This window comes from Anarhichas minor, unplaced genomic scaffold, assembly GCF_050575085.1.
Source record: "Anarhichas minor isolate MPS153535 unplaced genomic scaffold, ASM5057508v1 ptg000021l, whole genome shotgun sequence".
Classification (NCBI taxonomy): domain Eukaryota; kingdom Metazoa; phylum Chordata; class Actinopteri; order Perciformes; family Anarhichadidae; genus Anarhichas; species Anarhichas minor.
The window spans coordinates 454,909-464,767 of record NW_027466467.1 but is presented as its reverse complement, the minus strand read 5'-3'; the positions used below and the strand labels follow the sequence as shown (position 1 = coordinate 464,767).

Below are 9,859 nucleotides of genomic sequence, written 5' to 3'. Positions count from 1 at the left end.
AGTTAAATAAAATGAGAGAAAGTCAAATACAACAACAACGATTAAATACAAGAGTAAAGCTGTAAAGTGTGTAAGAAGTGTAACTAGACCCGAGGTAGTAATTAGCTCTTAATTAACAGTCCAGCAGTTAACGCCGCCTCACGTCTGAACCCTGGAGACTCATTCAACAACAGCAGACCTGCAGTCAGACTAGAGAGCCAACACACGCAGCCGAGACGTCGACCGCAGCCGGTCCTGCGTAACTTAACCCCCGAAGTTCCCCAGAACAGATCCATCATCATTTACGCCCCTGCTGAGCCCCGCCCCCCCCCCCCCCCGGCCTGCTAAAGGTCAGAGCATAAGAGACTGTTTAGTGGCGGATGAAAGGCCGGCCTTCACGGCCTCTGCAGCAGCGGAGCGAGAGGCTGAGAGGAAATGAGCGTGAAGTGAACGTCACGTTGAAATCAAAGGCAGGAAGATGAATGAGAGACGTGGTTGGAAATCACCTGGACCGGGAGCGAGAAGGACATCAATGGATGGATGGATGGATGGAGGAGTAATTATTAGTGATTGAGCAGCTCCCCCCCCCCCCCTCGTGTGTGTCATTAGCAGTAAGGCATGTTCACACACAATCTCTTCTCTGTTGGGCAACCCCCCCCCCCCCCCCCCCCCCCCCGGTTTATTTGACCATCTGAAGTCTTAACAGTTAATTCCTGTATATTTCCAGCATAATATTGTCTCTGGCAGAGATCGCCAGAAAATGTATCCCCGTGAAAATAAACGGGTGCATTGGCATGCCAGGTAACAGAAAGGCCATGTGCTGACGGGGCAGATAGGGGGGGGGGGGGGGGGGGGGGGGGTCAGACAGGTGAGGTGAAGAACAAGGTTTAGGGTTAAGAAGAAGGAGTACGGATGAAGAAGACAGATACAGAAGAACAGAAACTGTTTATTAGCCGTGCTAGCGTTGTAGCTCTTTAGCCTCGTTTACATTCAAATGTTTCACGGATTTGAACAGAATTTCCAGAAAATCTGCAAATGAAAATGCACGTATGAGTTCACTGGTTGATGGAGATAAACAGCTGGTGGAGGTAATTCTCCACTGCAGAAGAAGGAAGAAGACGAAACGAGATGTAAAGAGCTCAAATGATGGAGAACGTGGTGGAAATATGACATTTCTGTTGTTTCATGTGTTTATGTGAGGAAGGTGACAGTCTCCTCATCGCGACACACACATCTGATATCTCCAGCTCTTCTTGTACGTCATCATTTAATCATTGAGTCTCGTTCCATTGCACTTAATGCACTTTATTTTTTATCAATAGTTTTCCGCCTTTCTTCGCGATATTTCCTGGAGACAGAAATTTGGATTTTGTTAACTTTGGACAGACTGGCTGTTTCCCCCTGCTTACAGTCTTTATGCTAAGCTAAGCTAACCCGCTGCAGGTGGTGTAGCTTCGTATTTACAGTAAAGATTGAGTGCTCGTCATCTCCCTGAAAGAAAACGGATGTGTAAATCCCCCCGAAAATTGGTCAAACTACTCCTCTAAATGACAACCTCGGCCTTCTTTACTCAGGCAGAAAGTAGCCGCGTGCTTCAGTGAGCTGCCCTCACTTATCCTCTGAGAAAACACAGAAACACCTGCACTCACGCTGTGATTCTTCCTCATCGTGTTACCGAGCTCCGCCTGCCTGCAGCCGTTTCCACATCCACACATTTCCACCGTGCGTCAAAGGAAAAGGAAGGGGGAGGCTATGGAAGGTGATAGGCTACAATCATCACCACCGCCATCATCATCATCATCGTAAAACACACACACACACACACACACACACACACACACACACACACACACACACACACACACAGGGACATGTTTACACACACCGTTTATCAGGAGCCAGAGTGGTTTTTTTTCCTTTTCCCCCGGGCTGGCAGGCTTCAGGGAGGAGGAGAGCTAAAAGTCAACATTTCCAGGGTGAAGCTAAATGACGGAGCTGCAGCCGCTCAAACCACAGGCACGTTAAGCAAACACCTGTGGCTCAGGTGGAAAAGCAAGGCCTCTCTGGCCGAGAGAAGGAGCTCTTTCTCTCAGGATCAAGCCTCTCAGCATATGGCCACTTGACACTCCGGCGGCTTTACGACTGAAAGCTGTAATTTTAATGCAGAATGTCGGGACAGTCTTTCAACCCTCTGATGTCTGAACAGGAAACAAAGTGGAAAAAATCGACAGAAATGCAGCTATATTTACAAAGAACGTGTTTAGCACCAATAAAGTACTTTTTAAAGGAGTGTGCACTTTTGTTCCGGCTTGAGACATGAATAATTAATCTGGAAACTGTCGACAATTCATTCCCACAAAAAAAACTGTGAATTACATTTTAGGGGAATTTTGTCTTTGGTTACGTTTGCTTTTGACGGATCGCACATAAGTCGATGGAAGTCCACGTGGGGAGGAGTCGGGATGATCGACGGGTCAATTATTTTGTTTTGTTTTAATTTCTGAGTCATTTTAAGCCAAACCATGACGTGTTTTACTGAAACTATCCGAGTAGGTTTGTTGCCTAAACCTAAAGAAGTATATTTGTACTTTCTAATTTTAGTTTTGTTTCGATTTACATTTTCAAAACTGTTTTAAATTGTAACTGGAGAAAATAACGTTTCCCTTGAAATGTACTTGAGAATGCAGTTTGGTTGTCTGGGAGCATCACTTTATAGGAGACAGGGTTGGAAATGTGTTGACATTCACGGTCCCCAGAGGATGAATCAGAATGCTTTTGTCGACCACCTGACCGTCCCTTACTTGCACTCTACTAATGACTCAATCTTCATAGAGATCAACAGGGACCGCACACCTTCTGAACGGTGAATTTCCCATTCATGCACTCCATTGATGTTTCAGAAAATCCTTCTCTGAAGAGTTTGGAACCGAGCCGACCAACGACGAGATGAATCGTGACCATAAAACCTTTGATTCAAAAGTACAAGACGGTTGTTTTGTGAAGGAACTGCTCATCCAATATACCGTCGCATATGGCAACTCGCTGCCTTTCAGGATACCTGGAAACATGAGAACTACTTGTTGACCTGATGTCTTCACACTGAGATGCATCAACATTTCGTCTTTAATCGTCACATTTTGTTCAGGACTGAACTGAATTTGATCAATTATACTTATGACATATGAGGCTTTTGTTTCGTCAGAGGAGGAAACAGAAAAGGACGAGGACATGAGTCTGTTCATAACAGCGTCATTGTTTGGCGTTAGACCACAAAGGCGTCCATCAAATAGTTGAAGAGTTCTTGTTCATGCTGGTTTACAGTCAAATCACGTTTCTGCGTATTCATAATGAGACGGAACTCAACAGCACAGAAGGTGACAAACTAAATATTTAGTTCAGCCTTGTTGACATCATCGACTTGATAAATGTGTCTCCAAACATTATTAACATGTTCTTATTCCTAAAACCTTTATTCACAACTTTAGGCCAATTCATGAAACCTTCAAAATACTTTCTATCTTGTAGCACAAAGAAAATTAACAGAAATAATTTGTGAATGTGAATTTGTTTTAAAGGAAAAAGTCTTAATTTGAGTCCAAAATGACTAATTTTCAAGCTTTTTATCCAGCGTTTCCTCAGTTTGATCAATAGGTGCTCGTAGTTCCTGATATCGTTCTGGATATAAAATGTCATTAAACATACTTTCTCTTTCTTTTTCTGCTGGTTTGCATTCGCTTTGAACTTGAGAATTTTCTAAAATGTCTTAATATCAATCCATATAGTTTGTTTTATAATATCTTTTGCCATGTCAACAACCAAATAAAGTCGCTCTGACACACAACAACAACACAGACGTGTTCCAGGAAACCAGTCAATCACAACGTAGATACAACAACCGACGTATTCCTTCATGACAACAACACGCTGACGTGACTGCGTTTGTTTTTCTCTTTTTCCCAGCGCTGCCTGAGAAAAGTCTCCGTGTTCCACGCTCGCTGCGAGGGTCACCACGTGGAGGTTTACGGTTCACCGAGCGTTTCCGAACTTGTCACAGTTTCCATGTTTGAGCCACAGTCTCACCAGCTCTCTCTTTCTGAGTGTCTCTGCCGTGTCAGAGGAGCCTTGGCCCTGAACCGGAGTTGACTCATTCTCCAGCCACCTCCGATGAAGAAACCAATAAACAGGCTCTCGCTGTGATCCGTGTCACATTGTTTGGCCCCACCTGCAACCTGTAAACTCCTCACCGCGGACTGGATGTTCTCAATTTGTTCCACGAGGAGGCCCTGGCTTATATTAGCCTAAAGGGGGCACTGGAAGAGCATCTGGTGCGAGCAGTAAATACAGCAGCACGCTCGCCGGCTCTGGGTTTGGTTTCAAGTCAATTACCGAGTCCCAGAAAAAAAAACACAAGACGGGGAGCAGAACTTCTGTCAAGAGAGAGCGGGGCAGATCAGGGCACAATGAGGGGGCTTTAAGAGCTCCAACGTTTCGAGTGCTGCAGTGAGAAGAACAACGAGTCATTTCCAAGAAGTTTGTGTTAAATAACTGGTGAAAAACTGTGACAAGAACAGAAATAAACAGTAAAAACAGAGAACGGACAACACAAGAAAGCAGTGGTGGAAGAAGTATTCAGGTCCTTTACTGAAGTAAAATACATTTCTGTAAAAATAGTCCCCAAAAAGATCCTGCATTTAAATACGTAAATGTCCAGAAGTATTATCAACAAAACTAAACTACTTGTGCAGCAAAATGTCCGTGATATCTTATTCTGTGTGGCATTAGAGCAGCATGCTGCTCCATGTGGAGCGAGTTTAGTCCAGTGGGTCCCAACCTAAGGGTCGGGCCCCACCTAAAGGTCACCAGATTAATCTGAGGGGTCGTGAGATGAGTAACAAGAGAGGAAAGTAAAGTCTTATTTTAAATAAATATTGCCCTCAGGACTCATTCATGTAAATTAACCTCAAATTTGTACTTGAGTAATCGTACTGGTTTACTTTCCACTGAGGACTCCATAAAAAATGTGCTGCAGTTCTTGAACAAACCTGAGAAGAGCTTCTCTTTGAGTATCGAACAGTAAAACCTGAATATGATTTAAAAGGCATTCTAGCCTTCCAGCCCTCTGACCTTTGCCTGCAATTTCTTATGTACGTGATGACTGTAACCAGCTGGCGACACACACGGTCACGCAGTACCGTTCACACACAGACCGACCTCCCGATGCACAAAATCTTCTTCTGGTTTGTTCAGAGCGCTGTTCAACAGTGAGACACCTGGTGAACAGGATTACATTCACACACAGTCTGAACTCGGAGCAGATGACGTGGAGCTGAAGTCAGGAGAAGAAACTGACGAGAAGCAACCAGAGACAATTATTCTGCTCCTAAAGGGACAATTCACCAAAACAAGCTGTAAACGAGCTGTAAACAAAGAAATCTGTTCGACGTTTTCTTCTTTCAGCTGCTGTTCCAAATCGTCCTTAACTGTGCCGGGTCAAACAGACTCACTCTTTATTTCAGGGTTGTTTTATGTTTTTTTCTTAATATCAAAGATTATTAACCTCAACACAGATTTTCAGCGATACGAGCAACGTTTCAACCCAGTCGGCAGAAAGAAATGTTGTCACTGTACGTTTCTTCAAACCACGGTATACGTTGAATGTCGACGTTTCTGAAACAAAAATATCTTTCATGAATATATTTAATCTCACTATCAAGCTTGCAGAAACGCACAATGTCACGTGATTAGTTCTTTGTAATTTTATTTGTATCGACCAATATCACAAATTTACCTTTGAAGACTTACAGTCTTACAGCATACGACATCCTCTGTCCTTTGATAACGTTGTGAAACGATTGCTTTGGTTTAGGAAACAAAAGTACTTCAAAAGATCATATTTTGTGTTTGAGCAACGTCACGTAGCAACGTCACACAGCAACGTCACGTAGCAACGTCACACAGCAACGTCACGCAGTATCATTGTAACGTAGTAACATCACGCATTAATGTCACGCAGTAACGTCAGCAGTAACGTCACGTTGTAACATAACATAACGCAACATTGTATTATTGTAACGTACTAACGTAACGTTGTAATATTGTACTGTAACGTTATAACATTGGAACGTAACATTTGAAAGGGACAGTTCACCCTAAAATCAAAAATACGTACATGTTTAACTGTAGTGCTATTCATCAATCTAGATTGTTTTGGTGTGAGTTGCTGAGTGTTGGAGACATTGGCTCTAAGGTTCTTTCAGCTTAATGTAGGAACTATTTTCTTTTGACCAAAGTTACCACGTAAAACTGCTCAAAACAAATATCTGTGAAATATCCCGATTAACTGGGTCATGATTGCTGTTGATTTATTTTTTGGTGCTTTGAGCATCACAAGCCGAGTGCTATATAGTCGCAACTCACACCACAACAATCTAGATCGATAAATAGCACTCGGGAGGAGGAAACATACGTATTTCTAATTTTGGGGTGAACTGTCTCTTTAAACAATATGCTAACTAAACATCAACACGTTAGCATTTAGCTCAAAGTAGCTCTGTGCCTGAGTATAGTCTCTCAGTCTTGTTAAAGTGACACCTTAACACTGACTGCTAACCTTTTTAACTGGACAGATAACATAAGTCAATGAAGATCCCAAACAGCTGGTGGGAGGTTTTCTGTCGTGAAATGTCACAAAGGGATTAAAACACATGAACACTCATTCAACACTGCAACTTGTGTAACTTTAATTATAGTGGAACCATTGTATTAGTGGACTATGTGACGAATATTTCCAATCGCATAGTAAAAGACGGCCCACCTACACATCTGTCCAGCCAAACCATTAATATATTCTATATTTCCTGCCATCTAAACAAACGTTTTTCCCCCCATTATAAACACAGCGGCACATTTCCGACAGGACGTGTCTCCGGGGCTCACGGTTAAGGAAGCAAGGTAACTGGGAACAAATTGACTCTTTATTTTATTGGTCTAACCTCACGGCAGACGCTGTCTCGCTGTGCGGTTTCTTCGCAGCGTCACTCACCCCTGTCTGTCTAAACATCAGTGCAGCCTACACACCCGTCTCGCTCACCGAGTTATTCTGGTGGTCGCGTGGTGAAGCCGGGGGGCGGACAGGAGAGCACGTTCAAAGGAAGGCTGCAGAGAATCTGGAGTTTCACCATTTATTGCATAGAACTGGCAAGATTGGCAAGAGGAAGCAGCAACCTACAGTACATGAAGAAGTTCCCTCCAGACGTTCCTGATACATCACATTGATGAGAACGGAGCGGACGAACATCATGAAAACAAGATGACAACATGAAGCCTCTGGTCTCGGCTGTCGAGGACTAGAACGGCTAAACAAAGCACAACATGAGCAACTAAGTGATATATTTATATATGAAAAGGTAGAGAATAGAAACAAACAGCTGATTGTCAAACTAAATAACAACAAAAACAATAATACAACAATAACTGAAATAATAAAGATATATTTAGAAGAATGAGACATCAGGAGGACAGGTGCAGCTTTAAGGCTTTAAAGCATAAACATCATCAATATATTTCTGATCTTTATCTCTAACTGCTCTGTTCCACTGTCACACACACCTTCATTGGTAACATATTCAGTTTATCAACAGTGTCAATGAATGGAAACATCCTCTCAGTGAAAGTGTGTGTGAAGGTGTGTATGTGTGTGTTAGTATCAGGATCAGAGAACGACAGCTTTCCTCTGTTCCAGTCCAGATTCACTCTGATCCTCTGGAGCTTCTTCTGTACTAAGAGATCAGTGAGTCGACCTGGTGGTGAACATGCTGAGTATTTATCTTTATAGACCATTATTCTCCATAATCCAGACCATACGAGTCCCTTCCTCTGGACAGACTCTGCTAACACACCCAGTGACCAGGCTGTACTGTCTCCTACCTGGACATCCCAGCTGTGAGTCCCTGAGTTAAATCCCTCAGAGCCCAGAACAGACCAGTCTACATCAAACCTCTCTGGATTATCAGGAAGCTGCTGTATCTCTCCTCGTCTCACACTGGTCAGATCTTCAGACAGGATGAGTTCTGGATCAGCAGTGTTTGGGTCCAGAATCACAGGAGTGTAGGAGACCATGTCCTTCATCTTGTTCCAGATGTTGAAGGTCAGGTTGCCCAGGTGTTTGGCCTCGTCTATCAGAGCTCCTGAGAGCAGCTGTGGATCCTCCAGCAGGGGGCGCTGCTGGACTCTTTCCACTGCAGCCTTGTAGTTGTTCAGGAATGAGACGTCTTCAGCTCTCAGCTCGTCCTCTGTGGCTCTGACTGTGTCTGAAAGAGCTGCTATCTCTCTGCTCAGAGCCTCCATCTTCTCCTTCATCATCTGACTCTTCTGCTCCTCTTCCTCCCTCAGTGCAGCCATCCTGGCCTCCTCTTCCTCCTCTAGAAACTGGTGAAGCTTCTTAAACTGCTCCTTAATCTGCCTCTCTGTGCGTCGGGCCTGGACCTTCATGTGTTCTGCTGTTTGATCAGACTTCACTTTAACTTCTTCATAAACCTTTAACTTCTCCTTTAAGGGCTCCAGAGTTTCCTGAAGGTTCTTCTTGTGTTGTGGAGCAGCTTCATCGATGGGTCTGATTGTGTGGTCGCTGTGTTTCTCTGAATCTCTGCAGACGAGACACACTGGCTGCTGATGGTCCAGACAGAAGAGTTTGAGTTTCTCAGAGTGCAGACTGCAGAGAGGCTCTGAAGCTCTCTGATCTCTCTCCAGTAAGAAGGACTCACACAGGTTCTTTAACACCAGGTTAACAGGTGGATGTTCCTTTGAAGATCTTCTCTTACAAACTGGACACTCCTGAGTTGGTTTCTCTCTCCACCAGCTCTTCACACAGTCTTTACAGAAGCTGTGGCTACATGACAGAACAACAGGATCTCTAAAGACTTCATGACAGACCGGACAGCAGAGATCCTCCTCTGATCTGGAAGACATTTAGTCTCTGACTGAAGCTGAAAACACAGAAAGTACATCAGTCATGGCTCCCCTCCCTCCTCTACTAACTTCTCTGTTTTTAGTCAAACTCACATTCAGTGTGTGGAGCGTCAGCAGGTTGAAGCAGCAGTGTTGTAGTTTTCCTCTTTTCTCTCCTGTAGCTGAACTCACTCAGATGAAGTTGTTAGTTTGTTCTGAAGGTGAATCTGATCGTCTGTTTTCAGTCTGTGTGTCTCTTTAGTGAGAGAGGAAGACAAACTGTTTCCTGGTTTGTCTCAGGTGAGTCAGGTGAGGGGAGGAGCTTTGTCACACCTCCTCTGATGAATGTTGATGGTTCACATGTAACACTGAGGTGTGTCTCAGTCCAAAGCACTGACTCATTGCTGGATATGTAGACTGATAGAGTGCAGCAGGCTGTTGTAACAGTTATGATCATGTACAAACCGAGTGTTTTATGTAAACCAGTAAAATTGTTAAAATACAATTTATTAAAATCCTTGTGAAACATCGTTAGGAAGCCTTGAATATTGTGGAGCATTGGATCCCTTTATATTGTCGATCACTACGTCCACCTCTTGAATACAGTTTGTGGGCGTACCTACCTACCTACCTATGCACGTAGCCACCACAAGATGTGTCTCCTTTGGTTCAGGTAACAACACGGCCTCCTCAGCATCACATTCAGGCCTTTAAGTCACTCAAAATAGCTAAATTGTCTCTCGAGCTGTCAAAGAGTAAAGAGTTTGTTTGTTTCTGCTGTGCAAAGAGCGACACAGCGTCACAGAGCTGAAACTGATATGAAAGTAAAAGACAGGTGATGCTTTGACTTGGTCGTTGCTAATATGTCTTATAGACACAATCATCTTATAAAGTCAGTCTGGCACGGTTCTGTCTGAAATTACAACTAGAATTT

The 9,859-nt window shown here is 43.6% G+C and overlaps 1 protein-coding gene across 1 annotated transcript; it reads right to left on the bottom strand.

Moving 5' to 3' along the window:
- Positions 1 to 7,552: 7,552 nt before the first annotated feature.
- LOC142954648 (zinc-binding protein A33-like) lies at positions 7,553 to 8,967 on the bottom strand. Its single transcript, XM_076095796.1, has one exon. It carries the CDS (start codon positions 8,944 to 8,946, stop codon positions 7,558 to 7,560), a length of 1,389 nt encoding a protein of 462 aa, XP_075951911.1. The 5' UTR covers positions 8,947 to 8,967; the 3' UTR covers positions 7,553 to 7,557.
- Between the last annotated feature and the right edge of the window lie 892 nt (positions 8,968 to 9,859).